Source organism: Ursus americanus, chromosome 36, assembly GCF_024610735.1.
Source record: "Ursus americanus isolate L20-20 chromosome 36, mUrsAme1.1.p, whole genome shotgun sequence".
NCBI classification, from domain to species: Eukaryota; Metazoa; Chordata; class Mammalia; order Carnivora; family Ursidae; genus Ursus; species Ursus americanus.
Window position 1 is genome coordinate 27,028,640 of NC_142162.1, and position 14,452 is coordinate 27,043,091.

Here is a 14,452-nt window from a genome sequence, read left to right on the forward strand (position 1 = left end):
AAAGTTTGACTGAAACAGTTTATAGGAGAATAGTCTAGAGCTGTGTGTTTGTAGATGTTACTGGAGATTTATAGTTTTGTGCTTTTTGATTCCAAATTTTAGAAATTGAGAAATTTTAGTTGGCTTTCTAGAACTTTAACATTTTTAATTTGAATATTATTAGTCATCTGAGCATAAATTAATTGCCAGGAACCTGTTACACTTTTAAATGTATATATGAAAAGATCACACAAAATTCTTAGTTTTCTAATTATGTTTATTTTTTTGTATTTATTTATTTTTAAGATTTTTATTTATTTTTCCAAGAGAGAGAGAGCGAGAGCATGGGCAGGGGGGAGGGGCAAAAGGAGAAGCAGACTCCCCACTGTGCTTGGAGCTGGATGCAGGACTCGATCCCAGGACCCTGGGATCATGACCTGAGCCAAAGGCAGACGCTTAACTGACTGAGCCACCTAGGTGCCCTCTAATTATGTTTAAAATAAAATTTCCAAACTGAGAAAATATCTTCCTAGGGATCTGCTTAGGATGATCCTGTTCATTTTTTTATAAGTTACAGATACTGAATTCCATTCATTGTACATATAATTCTGCATGGATTGCTTTTGGTGGTTATAAAATTGAGAAGAACCAAGTTAATGTCCTCTGAATTTATTTTCTTATTGGCAAAGTAGAACAAAGACCTGAAAAATACCATAAGGACAGTTAATGGAGATGAAGACACTGTGGTAACTTGAAGCTGATTGGGGTAAATAAACAGATTTTGCGAGAAGAAGAGAGAAATAAATATCAAATTCCCTCTTGTTTTTGGAGCATAGTTTCTTCCTTATTTATTTGTTATTTATTTATTTATTTATTCATGAGAGACAGAGAGAGAGAGGCAGAGGCAGAGGCAGAACAATGTGGGACTCTATCCCAGGACCATGGGATCATGACCTGAGCCGAAGGCAGACGCTTACTGACTGAGCCACCTAGGCACCCGTCTTCCTTATTTCGATAAAGCGTGAGTGAGGGTGGGAGGTGAAAGTATTTGGTAAATAAAACAAGTAGAGAAGTGGGAAGAGAACTAAAAATAGTATAAGGTAGTATAAGCTAAGAGGTGAGTTTCATGGATCAGAGTTTGACAAGTCTTCTTGCAGCTAAGTTAAAAAGAATGGGAGTAAAGAAAAGGTCATTGGTTTTGAAAATGGGGTACCATTAGTTGAGAGAATAGCTTCAACAATGAGGTAAGGAAGGAAAACAGACTTTGAGCGAATAAAAAAGAATGGGGTAGTGGAAGAAATGAAAGCAATGGATAAAGATCATTGGTTGAAGAACTTAGAAAAGGAAAAATACAAAATTAGCATAGTCAGGTGAAAATCTTTTCAGGATAGATTGATTTGTACAGAGTTGAAGACATGTATAAAAGTCCCTTTGTCATGTCTTTCCTGGTGACTCCAAAATCTGTATTACTAGGTCTCTATAGTCTAGTATCTTTGTCAACCTTCTAATTGCCCCAGACACTTGGCTATCATGTTAACAGCTTCAGCAAGTCTAAAACCCAATACTTCTGCTGTCCTTTGCTCATCCCCCAACTCCCCTAGTTTTAAAAAAATTTAACTTGATCAAAACATAACTTATATATTATAAAATTCATGTTTTAAATGTACAACCTAATGATTTTTAATAGGTTTACTGAGTTGTAAAGCTGTCTTCATACTCCAGTTTTAGAACATTTTCATCATTCCTAAAAGGTTCCTCTTGGCTGCTTAGATTTAATCTCCCAATTAATTAACTCTCATTCCTAGGCAGATCTCCATAAATTTGCCTTTTCTGGACATGTCATATAAGTAGAATCAGTATGTGGTCTTTTATGTTAACTTCTTTCTCTTAATGTTTCAAGGTTCATTTATGTTTTAGTATATATCTGTATTTTCTTCTTTTTAAGTTGTTGAACAGTATTCCATTGTTTGACTATACCACATTTTGTTGATCCATTTTATTACTTGATAGATATTTGGATTGTTTCCACTTTTTTGCCATTCTGAATAATGCTTCTGTAAACGTTTGTGTACATATTTTCATTTGGATATGTGTTATTTCTCTTGGGTAGATACCTAGGGGTAGAATTGCTGGGTCTTATGGTAATTTGTTAACATTTTGAGGAACTGTCAAACTGCTTTCCAAAGTGATTGCCTCATTTAATATTCCCACCAGCAACATATGAGGGTTCTAATTTTTTCACATGCTCACCAGTGTTTATTATTTTCTGTCTTTTTTGATTATAGCCTTTCTGGTGGGTGTGAAGTGGTATCTCATTGTGGTTTTGATTTGTATTTCCCTAATGACTAATGATATTCAGCGTTTTTTTCATGACATTTGGATATCTTTGGTGAAATGGCTATTCAAATCTTTCGTCATTTTTTCCTTAGGTTGTTTGTCTTCTTATTGAATTATAAGAGTTTGTAAATTCTAGATACAAGTTCATTAGATGTGTTTTGCAAATACTTCTAGTCTTTGACTTTTCTTCAATTTCTTAATGCTGTCTTTTTTCCCCTTAATGCTGTCTTTTGAAGTGCAAAAGTTTTGAATTTTGATGATGTCCAATTTATCAAAAATTTTTAATGGATTATGCTCTTGGTGTTCTATCTTAAAAATCTTTGTCTAGCCCCAGCTTTAAAGAGCTTTTCCTGTTTTTTTGTCCTAAAAATTTTATAGTTTTTCCTTTCACATTTAGTTTGCTGATTCATCCTGAGTAATTTTTAAATATGGTGTGAGGTAAGGGCCCAACTTTATTTTTTTGTATATGAATATCAAGTTGTCATTTGTTGAGAAGACTATCCTTTTCCCCATTGAATTGCCTTGACACTCCCTAAGTTTTTCCTCTTAACTTCATGTCACATTCCTAGTGTCACCTAGAATCAAAAGTTGAGTTATCCTTTATTAAGTCACCCATTTACCCATTCATTCCTTCATTCATTCCACATTTATTGAGTATTTTGTGCAAAGTATTATTCTAATGATTTCCCAGCCACTAGACATTTGTGAGCAAAGACTGTCTCTGCTCTCTTAGAGCTTAGAATTTATTGGCCAAAGCAGCATTAATGAAATGTCCAAATACATAATTACATATTTGATAAGTGGAGTGAATTATTTACTGTGTTTAACGGCCTGAAGGAAAAGTAGTATAAATGAAAACACATGACAGGGGGCTGGCCTAATTTGGAGGATCAGGGCAAGCCTCCCTGAGGAACTGAGAACTGAGAGGAGATTTGAAAGCTAAGTAGGTGTAGACCAAGTAAAGAAAAGGGAAAGGGTATTTCAGGCAAGGGGAAGAGCATGTTAAGGACCTTAGGCAGGGGAAAGCCTACCTGATACATTTAAGGACCTGAAAGAATGTGTGGCTGGAATATAGACAGCAAAGGAAGGAACAAGAGGGATTATGTTGGGCCAGGACCCCATCTCCTCTTTTAGAATTACCATACTGGTTTTAATTGGTACTTGTATATCCAGTTTTCCTATTCCAATCCACTGTGCACAGATGGTCATTTCTAGGCTCAAAGCAAACTGGTCCTGGATTCAGTTAGGTTTAAAGTAGTAAGAAGTACTCTTTTTTTTTTTTAAGATTTTATTTTTTAGTAATCTTCATACCCAATGTGAACCAGGTGCCCCTAGAAGCTCTGTTAACCTGGTATATTCAGATTAAAATGGGCAACTGGAATTTCCTATAGAATGAGCAAAAGCAGTCAAATCAGTAAGTAAAAAAAACAAACAAAAAACTCTTACAGCAATAAGGAAGAAGTATAACTTAATGCAGTGTACTTCTTTAGCTCAGTGGTGGTGGGAGGCACAGCATGGTTTAGCTTCTACCTTGCCCTACAGCCAAAATCCATATTGGTGAATTGACCAAACCCTGAGGATTTTCACCTATATTCTCAAGACTAGAGAGAAGTACATTGAGTTGATATTTACATTTTTCCTCTTTCGAGTTAGGAATAGGGAAATGGCTGCTGAGTGGAAAGGGGGAAAAACAGGGGAAGTGGGGAAAGTGAACAGCAGGACTGATTCTCTACAAAGGAAATTTTCTTGGTCTATGGGAGTAACATAAGCCACCTCCTTCCCCACAAACCTGCCAAGTAGGTGGTATAAATCTGATATAAAATAACAGAATCTCACAGTCTAGGAATTCCAACAAATACTGCATACTGTTTTAGCTGAAACCACCTATCTACCTCCCTCCTCCTGCTCCCTCCTCTCATCTTTCCTCTTGGCTAGAGAAAAGCCTGTCCTTTTCTGAGGAAAAAATGAGCTGATGTCAGATACTGGGGGAAAGAATCAACATGTTATATGAGAGCATCTAACATGGATAGAGCAATTCAAGCATGATGGAAATGAAAAGAAATGACTTGGCAACTAGACAAACACTATTGTGAAAACAGCAGAAGAACTTAGCATGCAAAGACAGGCCTATAAGAGAAACATAACCCAAGGAAAGAAAGGAAATTCTTTTCAGTTGCTCCAGACGGTAGAAAGATACTCTTCAGTATAGTAGCTACTGGTTCTAAGAGACCATTTACATTTATGGGGCATGTGGGGTTCAGTCGGTTGGGCATCTGCCTTCGGCTCAGGTCATGATCTCGGGGTCCTGGGATGGAACCCTGCATCAGGCTCCCTGAGCAGTGGGGAGTCTGCTTCTCTCTTTCCCTCTTCCCCTCCCTGACCTGTTCATGTGCTCTCCCTCTCTCTCTCAAATAAATAAATAAAATCTTTTTTAAAAAAAGACTGTTTACATTTAAATTAAAAAAGAAAATTTAGTTCTTCAGTTACACTAGGCACTTTTCAAGTGCTTAATAGCCACACATATCTAGTGGATACTACATTGATAGTGCATACATATAACATTTTTCTCATCTCAGAAAGTTCTTTTGGATAGTGCTGCTGTGGAGCAAGTTAATAACATTATTTGGTAAAATAACAAAAATAAGATGATAAAACAAGAGAATGAGATGGAAAAGGAGATTACAGAACTAAGGAAACAAATTGAAGATCAGTGAAACTAATAAATTAGACAAAAGCAAGGAACAGAAGAGACACTGCTGAAAATTAAATTATAGACATTAACAGCTTGAAGTAATCTCAGACACAGACAAGCCAATAGGTAAGGGAAGACAGTCAAAGATGACCCAACAGTGGAACAGAAAATATATTCAAAGAGAATTCTTCTGAAAAGACAGAATGGAATTGGCAGATTGAATGTATATACCATGTTCTAGGAAAACTTGGAACTTAAAGGATAAAGAATTCTTTAGGCAGAAAAAATAAATTATCTTCGAGGGGAAGAGTCAGGCTTTTCTGTTTTCTTTAACAATATTCATGTAATGTCTACAAAGTTCTGAGGGAAGTAAGTCTGGCCCAGAACACTTAGCAGCCCAAGATACTGTTCTAATTAAAGGCAGTTGGTAGGTATTTTCACATGTGAAAAAACTCAAGAAATTCAAGATCTGTGAGTTCATCTGGAAAAAAAAAACTACTTGAGAGGAAATCTCAGCCAATTAAGAGTAAATCAGAATTAAGAATTGAGGAATGGAGAAGCTTGACAAAAGAGTTGGTAATGGGCATTGAATCCTTTCAAATGAAGAACTAATATTAAATAGCTATACATACTATGTTTATGGAACTGGATGTGAATGTTACCAACTTGGACAAAATAAAAATAATAAAATATAGAGATGGAGAAAGGGGAGATTGGTGAAGGAATGAAAATAATGCTCTCAATCAATAGAAAATGTCTAGGGGCGCCTGGGTGGCACAGCGGTTAAGCGTCTGCCTTCGGCTCAGGGCTTGATCCCGGCGTTATGAGATCGAGCCCCACATCAGGCTCCTCTGCTGTGAGCCTGCTTCTTCCTCTCCCACTCCCCCTGCTTGTGTTCCCTCTCTTGCTGGCTGTCTCTATCTCTGTCAAATAAATAAATACAAAATCTTAAAAAAAAAAGAAAAAAGAAAATGTCTAAAATTGAGACGTAAACAAAAAAAATCATAATGACTACACCTGCTTTTGTTTTATACTTTTTCCTTTTTAGGGGATATCGCTTGATATAGTTACAAATACAGTTGACCCTTAACATGGTTTGAACTGTACGTCCACTTATACATGGATTTTTTTTTTTTTTCAGTAAATATATTGGAAAGTTTTTTGGAAATTTGTGACAATTTGAAAAAACTTGTAGATGAACCATGTAGCTTAGAGATACTGAAAAAATTAAGAAAAAGTTAGGTGTGCCATGAATGCATAAGATACATGTACATACTAGTCTGTTTTTTCATTTACTACCATAAAATGTATACAAATCTATTTTATAAAAAGTTAACATTTTTCACATCTTCAACAAACACAGATCCTGTGTGGCGCCATTCACAGTCAAGAGAAATGTAAATAAATATAAAGGTGCAGTATTAAATCATAACTGCATAAAATTATTGTACTATTGTACTTGCTATTCTGTTGCTATTGTGAGCTTAATTATAGCAAGTATCTCCTTGAAACACCAATCATCTCCGTGTGAACAGTCTATCTCCAATAAATTGTGTCTCGCAAAAAAAAGTATCTCTCGAGGTTCTTGCATATTTTTCGTTGTGTTTAGTGCAATACTATACATCTTGAATAACACCATAGGATTCTTATGAAGTGCCACTAGTGATGCTGGAAGATGCTCCCAAGAAACAGAAAATTCAGGACAGTACAGGAAAGAGTTGAATTGCTTGGTAAATACTGTAAATTGAAGTCTGTAGCAGCAGTTGCCTGGCATTTCAAGATAAATGAATCTAGCATAAGGACTATTGTAAAAAAAAAAAAAAAAAGAAAGAAAGAAAGAAAGAAAGAAAGAAAAGGAAAAAAAAATTTGTGAAGTCGTTAGCTGCAGCTACTCCAGCAGGTGTGAAAGCCTTGTACTTTTTGCAAAATAGCTTTTTATCTCATATTGAAGATGCTGCTTTTATGTGGGATAGGATTGCTCTAAGAAAGACATACCTGTAGACTAATATGATTTGAGAAAAATTGAAGTCATCATATGACAAAACAAATGGAAGGTGAAAGATCTAAAGCTGGAGAATTGAATGCCAGCAAAGGATGGTTTGATAATTTTAGAAAGAAGTTAGGCTTAAAAAAATGTCAGGATAACGAGAGTAGCCGCTTCTGCTGACCCAAGACTGCAGGCAATTTCCCAGACACCATTTAAGAAAATTACTGAGAAAGGATATCTGCCTGAACAGGTTTCTAATTCAGAGGAAAGTACATTCTGGAAAAAAAAAATGCCACAAAGGACATTTATTAGTAAGGAAGAGAAGTGAGCACCAGGGTTGAAGACAAGAAGGAATAGGCTACCTCTACTCTTCTGTGCAAATACAGTTGCGTTCGTGATCAGGACTGCCCTCATCTATAAAGCTGCTAATCCCTGACCTCGAAGGGAAAAGGTAAACACCAGCTGCCAGTTTTTTGGCTGTACAACAGAAAGTCCTGGAAAGAGGAGCACTTTCTGGATTGAATTCATTGATGCTTTTTCCCTGAGGTCAGGAAGTACTTTATCAGTAAAGGATTGCCTTTTAAAGTTCTTTTGATATTGGACAATGCCCCTGACTACCCCGAATCCCATGAGTTCAACACCGAAGGCATGAAAGTATTTCCCCCAAACATGGTGTCTCTAATTCAGCCTCCGGATCAGGGGGTCATTAAGGACCTCTAAGGCTCATAACACACAGTACTCTATAGAAAAGATTGTCAACACTATGGAAGAGAACCCCAGCAGAGAAAACATGAAAGTCTGTAAAAATAACACCATTGAAGATGCCATTGTTGTTATAGAAAAAGCCATGAAAACAGTCAAGCCTGAAAGAATAAATTCCTGCTGCAGAAAACTGTGTCCAAATGTTGTACATGACTTCACAGGATTTATGACAGAGACAAGGAAATCATGAAAGAGATTGTGGTTATAGCAAAAATGGTGGGGGTGAAGGGTTTCAGGATATGGATCTTGGAGGAATTCAAGAGCCAGGAGATTCCCCACCAGAAGAATTAAGAGAAGAATGCTTGATGGAGATGAGTGCTTCTGAACCAGTGCCAGATGATGAAACAGCATTAGAAAACAAATTGACCTTAGACAATCTGGCAAGAAACATTCTGATCATTCAAGACTGCTTTTGACTTCTTTTATGACGTGGACCCGTCTGTGGTATGGGCACTGTAACTAAAGGAAATGGTGGAAGAAGAATTGGTACTATATGTATAGAAGCATTTTTAGAGAAATGAAAAAAGAAAAAGAGATTATGATGTACTCCATAAAGTTACACTCAGTGTGCTTGCCTCTCCTGCCTCCCCTCCTACCTTCTCCACCTCTTCTGCTGTTACCCCTGAGACAGCAAGACCCAACTCTTCTTCATCCTCAGCCTACTCAGTGTAAAGACGGCAAGGATGAAGACCTTTATGATGATCCATTCCACTTAGTAAATAGTCATCCTGCTGTACAGTTAATAAGTTTATTTGTTGTGTCTGTCTTCGTGTGAAAATCTAGTAACTGTACAGCAAGAAGTATATAAGACATTTTTGTGTCGTTCTCATCCTCATCGCCTAAGTAGTCATTGTGTAGAACATCATGTGCAAGATTTGTATGGGAGTGGATAGCCTGTCTTGACATAGGCATAAGGTGAGTAGTATTTAATATCAAATTAATAGTGTTAGCTTTCTTACTGTTTTATAATTTGCTTTCAAAGAATTATATTACCATTTGTATACCTTTCTCTCTTGTAATTGAAGAAATTGTGTATCAGCCTATCATCACAGGTAAGTGGTTTTTAAAAAAAAAATTAACAGTGTTTCCGGTACTGCATTGTGAATATGACTGTAATACTGTACACCATAAAAATTTTATAGGGATTCATTCAATAGTGTATAGGCTAGGCTACTGTGAAGCTATTGTATTGATTGTGCTAGGCTATCATAAAGCAGTCCTATTGCCACTTTATTATCAATTCATGAGTTGTTATACCTATCAGTGAATATGAATTTTTCACATTATGTTTTCATTTTTGATGTTTAGTGTTAGTAATATGTATAATATCTGCAGTGTTTTGTGTCATATAAGAGAATATTAACAGGTACTGACAGATGGTTTATCTTGTAAACAGATGACATAAACTTACGGTATTGAAAAACAGTGCAGTACTGTGAATGTATTTTCTTTTCCTTATGATCTTATTATGATTTCTTTTCTCTAGCTTACTCTATTGTAAAAGTACAGTATATAATATGTATAACATACCAAACATATGTTAATCGACTGTTTATGTTATTGTTAAGGATGTCGGTCAACAGTAGGGTATTAGTAGTTAAGTTTTTGAGTAGTCACATGATCCACCTGCATGGTGAGTTGGTGCCCCTAATCCCTGTTGTTGTACAAGGGTCAGTTGGACTTGAACTTCAAAAATTACTTCAGCCTGATTTTATTATTTTGAAGTGTAGTTAAATTTAATACTATTAAAAATGGCATATATAGCATGGTCTTATTTTTTTCTAAATTTTCTGTCATTCTATCTGTGTAAGTACATATAAAGATATCTATAATAAGAGCTTAGTATTTTAATGATAATTTTAGTTAATTTTGGATTTGGAGTGACTTAATAATTGTCTTCTACATTTCTGTATTGTTTAAGTTTTTAATAACAGTGGAGAGTTTTGTTTTTCTAAAAAATAAACGCTGTACACAAATATGCAAAGATATTAGCAGTGGTTAACTCTGGGTAGTAGGAGGAGTGTGTAAGATTATAATTTTTTCCCTTCCTTTCCTTTAAAAAAATTCTTCTGTTTAAATTTAAAATAAAAAAGAAGAAAACAAAAATGCTTGAGTATTTCAGAGCAGGTTAAGCGAGATTTGGAGATGATAGTTCTGATTCATAATACGACATAGGGTATAAGAATATAGCTTATCCAGGGGCGCCTGGGTAACGCAGTCGTTAAGCGTCTGCCTTCGGCCCAGGGCGTGATCCTGGCATTCTGGGATCGAGTCCCACATCGGGGTCCTCGGCTGGGAGCCTGCTTCTTCCTCTCCCTCTCCCCTCCTGTGTTCCCTCTCTTGCTGGCTGTCTCTCTGTCACATAAATAAATAAAATCTTTAAAAAAAAAAAAGAATATAGCTTATCCAGATCTGAGAAGTGATGATTTAGGAATTGGTGATCCAGTTGTGGAAAGGATAATCCCTAGAAGTAGTAATATTAATGTGGAATTGAAATACATGCATTTTCATGGTGTATTTAGGGGATAGAACATGGGGCTTGAACTCATGACCCTGAGATCAAGACTGGAGCTGAAAGCAAGGGTCAGAAGCCACAGGGATAAAATATTTTTTAAATTGTTACTTTGTGTCAGGACTGAATACCTTTTGAAATTGTGCTTAGAATGATTTATAGAAGCATGCTGAGGAAGCTAAGTGGTAATGGTATTGATACTTTTTTTTAGTATTAGGGAATTAAGCTGTATGTGAATAAAGAGTAGATTTCTCATTTCCTGAGGATTTCATGAGCTAAAGTCATAATAAACAGTATTTTTTTTCCTTCTGCATTATGAAAAAAACTAGTTTGCTAGCTGCAAAAAGCTGGAAACTGTTAAATGTGACAGTATTGTTGCATTGAAAATTAGAAAAAAGTAGTTTAGAGATAATGGAAAGTTTTTAGTTCTGACTTTCTGAATGAGAGGGTCGGTATAATTACAGACTAAGAAAAGACTGAATGTACTACAGACATAAATAATTTAATGACAGAAAGTGTTACTGCTTTTCACTAGTTTTTGTCTCTCTCCCTGCCCCCAACTCTCTTACAGACTCACCAGTCTAAAGAAGATGGAATTTATGTTTTCCAGCCCCACAGTCAGCCAGTTAGCTGTCTTTACTTCTCACCCGCCAATCCGGCTCACATACTGTCCCTGAGCTATGATGGCACATTACGCTGTGGGGATTTTTCGAGGGCTATTTTTGAAGAGGTAAATGTTAATGTGTTTACATATTGACTTGAGATGGTATTCTGGATTCTTTATGAAATGCCACATGGATGATTATTATACCAATCAGAATGGGTAAAGTGGTATAGAATAGGAACTTTAGAACTACACTACTTAAGTTTGAATCCCAGACCATCTCTTACTACTTGCGTGACCTTGGAAGTTATTTAACCTCTTTGCGCATCAGTTTCCTTAGATGTGAATGGTATAGTAATAGTACCTACCTCATAGGGTTGTCATGAGGATTGGATGACTTAAGGCAGATAAAGTGGTCAGAATGCAGCCAGACATATAAGTGTTTGCTCTTATTGTTTTTTAATTGATGTAAAAAGCTTTTATTTTGTATTACTATTTTTTTATTGAAGTACAGTTGACACACAATGTTACATTAGTTTCAGGTATACTACATTGTGATTCAACAACACTATACTTTATGCTGTGCTCACCACAAGTGTAGCTACCATCTGTTACCATGCAATGCTACTACATTACCATGGACTGTATTCCCTGTGTTGTACATTTTATTCTTTTCTGTTCTCATATTCATTCCATTACTAGACGCCTGTATCTGCAGTTCCACTTCACTCATTTTGCCCAATCTTCCCCCACCCCTCTGAATCCCTCTGGCAACCACCACTTTGTTCTATTTATGGTGGTTTTCTGCTTTTTGTTTTGTTTTGTTCGTTTGTTTTTTGGATTCCATATAAGTGAAATCATGCTATTTGTCTTTCTCTGACTTAACCTCACTTAACAAAATGTCCTCTAGGTCCATATATGTTGTCACAAATGGCAAGATCTCATTCTTTTTTTATGGCTGAGTAATATCCCATTGCATATACACACACACCACATCTTCTTTATTCATTCATCTACCAGTGGACATTTAAGTTGCTTACGTGTCTTCACTATTGTATATATTGCTGCAGTGAACATAAGAATATATATATCTTCTCAAGTTAGTGTTTTCGTTTTCTTTTGGTAAATACTAGTGCAGTTACTGGATTGTATGGTTTTCTTGTTTTTAGTTTTTTGAGGAACCTGCATACTGCTTTCTATGGTGGCCGTACTAATTTACATTTCTGCCAACAGTGCACACGTGTTCCTTTTTTTCCACATCTTTGCCAATGCTTGTTATTTGTCTTTTTGATAGTAGTCATTCTAACAGGTATAAGGTGAGATCTCATTGTGATTTTGATTTGCATTTCCCTGATAATTAGTGATGTTGAGCATCTTTTCATGTGTCTGTTGGCTATCTCCATGTCTTTGAAAAAATGTCTGTTTGTGTCCTCTGCCCATTTTTTGATTGGATTACTTGGGGGTTTTTTGATATTGAGTTGTATAAGTTCTTTATATATTCATTCTGTATGTATAAGTTCTTTTTTTTTTTTTTTTAAAGATTTTATTTATTTATTTGACAGAGATAGAGATAGCCAGCGAGAGAGGGAACACAAGCAGGGGGAGTGGGAGAGGAAGAAGCAGGCTCATAGCGGAGGAGCCTGACGTGGGGCTCGATCCCATAATGCCGGGATCATGCCCTGAGCTGAAGGCAGACACTTAACCGCTGTGCCACCCAGGCGTCCCTGTATGTATAAGTTCTATATATATTAGGGGATATTAACCCCTTATCAAATATATCATTTGCAGATACCTCTCCCTTTCAGTAGGTTGCCTTTTCATTTTTTTGATGGCTTTCTTTGCTGTACAAAAGCTTTTTATTTTGATGTAGTCGTAATAGTTTATTTTTGCTTTTGTTTCCCTTGCCTTAGGAGACATACCTAGAAAAATGTTGCTAAGTCTGGTGTCAAAGAGATTACTGCCTATGTTTTCTTTTAGGACTTGTATGGTTTCAGATCTCACATTTAGGTCTTTAATCCATTTTCAGTTTGTTTAATTTATTAATTTTTAAAATAAGCCCTACACCCAGTGTGGGGCTTGAACTCATGATGACAAAATCAAGAGTAGCATGCTCTACCAACTGAGCCAGCCAGGCACCCCCATTTGGGTTTATTTTTTATATGGTGTCAGAAAGTGGTCCAGTTTCATTTTTTTCATGTAGCTATCCAGTTTTTCCAGCACCATTTATTGAAGAGACTGTCTTCCCTATTGTATATTCTTGCCTCCTTTGTCATAGATTAATTGACTAGGTAAACATGGGTTTATTTCTGGGCTCTCTATTCTGCTCCATTGATCCATTTTTGTCCCAATACCATACTGTTTTGATTACTATAACTTTGTAATGTATATTGAAATCTGGAATTGTGATACCCCCCATCTCTGTTCTTTCTCAAGATTGCTTTGCTTATTTGGATTCTTTTATGGTTCCATACAAATTTTAGGATTATTAGTTCTAGCTCTGTGAAAAATGCTATCGGTATGTTGATAGGGATTGCATTGAATCTGTAGATTGCTTGCAGTAGTATGGACATTTCAACAGTATTGGTTCTTTCAATCTGTGAGTATGGTATATCTTTCCATTTGTTTGTGTCATCTTCAATTTCTTTGATCATTTGGTAGTTTTCAGAGTATAGGTCTTTTTATGTCCTTGGTTAAATTTATACGTATTCTTTTTGGTGCAATTGTTTTTTTGATTTTTTTAAAGATTTATTTATTAATTTGAGAGAGAGTATGGGGGGTAAGGACAGAGGGAGAGGGAGAGAAAGTCTCAAGCAGGGCTCAACCTCACCACCCTGAGATTACAACCTGAGCCAAAACCCAGAGTTGATCCCTTAACCAACTGCACCACCCAGACACCCCTTTTTGGTATAATTGTAAATGGAAATGTTTTCTTAAATTCTCTTTCTGCTACTTTGTTATTATGAGTGTATGGGAATGCAACATATTTCTTTATATTAATTTTGTATCCTACAACTTTCCCAAATTCCCTTATTCTGATAGCTTTTTGGTGGAGTCTTTAGGGTTTTCTATGTATAGTATCATGACATCTGCAAACTGACAATTTTACGTTTTCCTTACCAGTTTGGATGCCTTTTATTTCTTTTTGTCTGTTGTGGTAAGACTTCCAGTACTATGTTGAATAAAAGTGGTGAGAGCACACATCTTTGCCTTCTTACTGATCTTAGAGGAAAAACTCAATTTTCACCATTGAGGGTGATGTTAGGTGTGTGTTTGTCTTTCTGTCTTTCCCTTCCTTCTTTTCTTTTCTTTTCTTCTTTCTTTCTTTCTTTCTTTCTTTCTTTCTTTCTTTCTTTCTTTCTTTCTTTCTTTCTTTCTTTCTTTCTCCTTCCCTCCCTCCCTTCCTCCCTCCCCTCCCCTCCCTTTTCAGATTTATTTGTTTAAGGGTGCCTGGGTGGCTCATTCAGTTAAGTGTCCGCCTTCGACTCAGGTTGTGATCCACGGATCCCGGGATCCAGTCCAGCATGGGGCTCCCTGCTCCGCGGGGAGTTTGCTTCTCCCTCTGCCCCTCCTCCCACTTGT

The 14,452-nt window shown here is 36.3% G+C and overlaps 1 protein-coding gene across 1 annotated transcript in view; it reads left to right on the forward strand.

The window, feature by feature from the left end:
- The window catches only part of WDR76 (WD repeat domain 76), a 51,500-nt gene that overhangs the window by 24,318 nt on the left and 12,730 nt on the right, over positions 1–14,452 (forward strand). Inside the window, exon 9 of the mRNA XM_045772253.2 lies at positions 10,841–10,999. Coding sequence (XP_045628209.1) covers positions 10,841–10,999 — 159 coding nt within the window. The remainder of the gene's footprint in view (positions 1–10,840; positions 11,000–14,452) is intronic.